Genomic DNA, 2,500 nt, shown 5'->3' with positions numbered 1-2,500 from the left:
ACCCTGAGGGAGACTATGCTGTCGAAACGTTGGTTTCTGTCTTTTAATGAATCTATTTTGCATCGTGGCTATGATGAGCTGCGCGGCCTCCTTGATTTGATCAGAGATTGCATGATGAACAAAAGGCAGTGCTTCTCAAAGTAGGGTCCGGGGACCCCCAGGGGTCCTTGAGGAGTTATGGGTTTGTAACTCAGAGTTAAAGGAACATCGATGAGTTAATTGTAGGGATGGGATGATATGAAAATGTTGTGATTGTGACAAAAGAAATCGCGATTTACAATATTATCACGATAATCTAAATCCATTATCCTGGGGCGGGAACATTTGCCAAAAAATAGCCGATCTACAAGCTCACAACGTGTCGCAACGAGCTTGTAGATCGGCTATTTTTTGGCAAAGACATTTGATAGAGTGTGAAAAAAAAGACTGTATCAAGTACGTATATTATAAGTACCTTTTACCAGTTATAGAGGGTTTAAATTGTACCGGATATGCAGCTCAGCAAATAAAAGGTGAATTGATCCCAGTGCATGACGGAGGACGATATCACAATATATTAAATCTCCACGATACGATTATCGCAAGTGTTTTTTATCGCGATAAACGATAATATCGCGTATCGTCCCATCCCTAATGAGTTGACAGCGACAGTGTAGGGTGGGCTCCCAGACATAACAAATCAAACCTTGGGGGGTCCTTGAAATGAACGTGTTGGAGAGTCACTGACGTAAGGTAATCATTTTTTCCTGTTTTGTTCTTCATGTATCTCCCCCTCCCCCTTCCCCCTCTCTTCAGGTATGAACCATGAGTCCAAATCGCCTTCATTAGGAATGATCTCCACGGCAACTCGCACCACGGCGACTGTCAGCCCCCTTAGCCCACTAACCAATGGGAACACGGTTGCCCAGTCTGCTAACTCGGGATTCGCTGCTGCCCTCCGTAAACTGGCCAAACAGGCTGAGGATCCCAGAGGTGAGCAGAGGTGACAGCAGAGCTCCATCTCACCCCCAGCTGCACCGCTGGATGTCCTCACACTGTCACGTCACCGGTCCATTTGGTTACCTCGTCGTGGACACTCACACAGTTAACCCACGTCAACCCCAGGCCCATGCAGCATGCCTGTTCCGGTTGGAACATTCGCCCCCCAAAAATTGCAGATCTACAATGAATCTGCACGCTTTGTGCTTGTAGGTCGGCTGTTTTTGGCAAAGAGATATAGGTGTAGACCATTGGTTCTCAAAGTGGGGTCCAGGGACCCCCAGGGGTCCTTGAGGGAGTTTCAGGGGGTCCCCAGCTAAATGATAGTTTGGAAACTCATAGAATGGACTGTTATGGGTATGTAACTCAGAGAGTGTACAAATGGAACCAAATAAACCCTAAGGGGTCCATTTGGTTCCATTTGTACACTCTCTGAGTTAAATTAACATTGACTTACCATATAAATTGGGGTCCCAGAGATAGAAATACCATTGCCTTAAATGCATGTCAAACTGGGGGTGCTTGAAATTAAAATGGTTGAGAATCCCTGCTAGAGCCGTACAAATCTTCTCTAATGGTGGTCCCTGGCATATGTTTTCAAATGGGGGTCCTCGGCCTGAAAAAGTTTGAGAACCACTGGTGTAGACGGGGACAAAGTGGTCCCAGTAGAGTTGTAACTCCAGTCCATTCCTCTAAGACTAGAGGGTCTTGTTCACACGCATAGACTTGGGTTCCCCAACACTGGCCCTGGATGGCTAAAGAGTCATTGCACCACAACACATTAATAATTACAGCTTAACCACTTAAACCCCATATGGTTGAGGAGCCAAGTCCCTCAGGGCTCTATACTAGTGTATTTTCTGTTTTCTATTATTGTGGGGAAAGCTGAAAATAGCAACACGCTGTGAGCTTGTCGACCTGCTATTTTCTGTGAAAGCTTTCTGCAGGGGTGGTTAAGCGGTATTTTATTCTTTTGTCCAGAATAAAATAGCCAATCTACAAGCTTGTCGTGAGCCAGATGTGGTAACGTTGGTAAAGATGACCTTCAAAAATAGGGACACCAGTGGCGTCAGTTCAGCAAAAGCTAAGGTATGGCAACATGACTGGTGTCTTCCACGCGTGCTTGCCATGTTGCCATACCTTAGCAACAGGCACGATTAATTTATTTTAAGAAGTATATTGTTTTCCCTGTAGCCATGGTATGGCAGCTGCCATACCGTGCCATACCCAATTGACGCCTCTGAGGGACACCAGCGTCAATGTGGTTGATGTACCTGTAATCAATCATAAACACACCAACATACTATTATCTATTATAATACCATCATTATTAATCTGACATGACTACATAATCTGGCACCAGATTGTTGATTACCCTCATGGTTACATTGAACTTAAGGCACACACGTCTCCTGAGGAAATCTTAAATGCATTTTTTTAAGGGAAATGCACTTAACTAGGAGATGCCTCTTCTTGCCCCCGACCCCGGCTGTTAGTAAAGGAGGTATTTGCGCGCCAGTGG

At 45.2% G+C, this 2,500-nt stretch overlaps 1 protein-coding gene across 1 annotated transcript in view; it reads left to right on the top strand.

The window, feature by feature from the left end:
* Window positions 1-2,500, top strand: part of LOC308293546 (genetic suppressor element 1-like) — a gene marked incomplete at its 5' end in the record, with an annotated part of 69,015 nt that overhangs the window by 41,505 nt on the left and 25,010 nt on the right. The window contains one exon of the mRNA XM_080736117.1: window positions 796-972. Coding sequence (XP_080592243.1) covers window positions 796-972 — 177 coding nt within the window. The remainder of the gene's footprint in view (window positions 1-795; window positions 973-2,500) is intronic.

The sequence above is a fragment of the Nannobrachium achirus genome, assembly GCF_963921795.1.
Source record: "Nannobrachium achirus genome assembly, chromosome: 11".
In the NCBI taxonomy this organism is placed as follows: domain Eukaryota; kingdom Metazoa; phylum Chordata; class Actinopteri; order Myctophiformes; family Myctophidae; genus Nannobrachium; species Nannobrachium achirus.
Note: the sequence above shows the minus strand (reverse complement) of the source record. Positions and strands in the feature narration are given on the sequence as shown.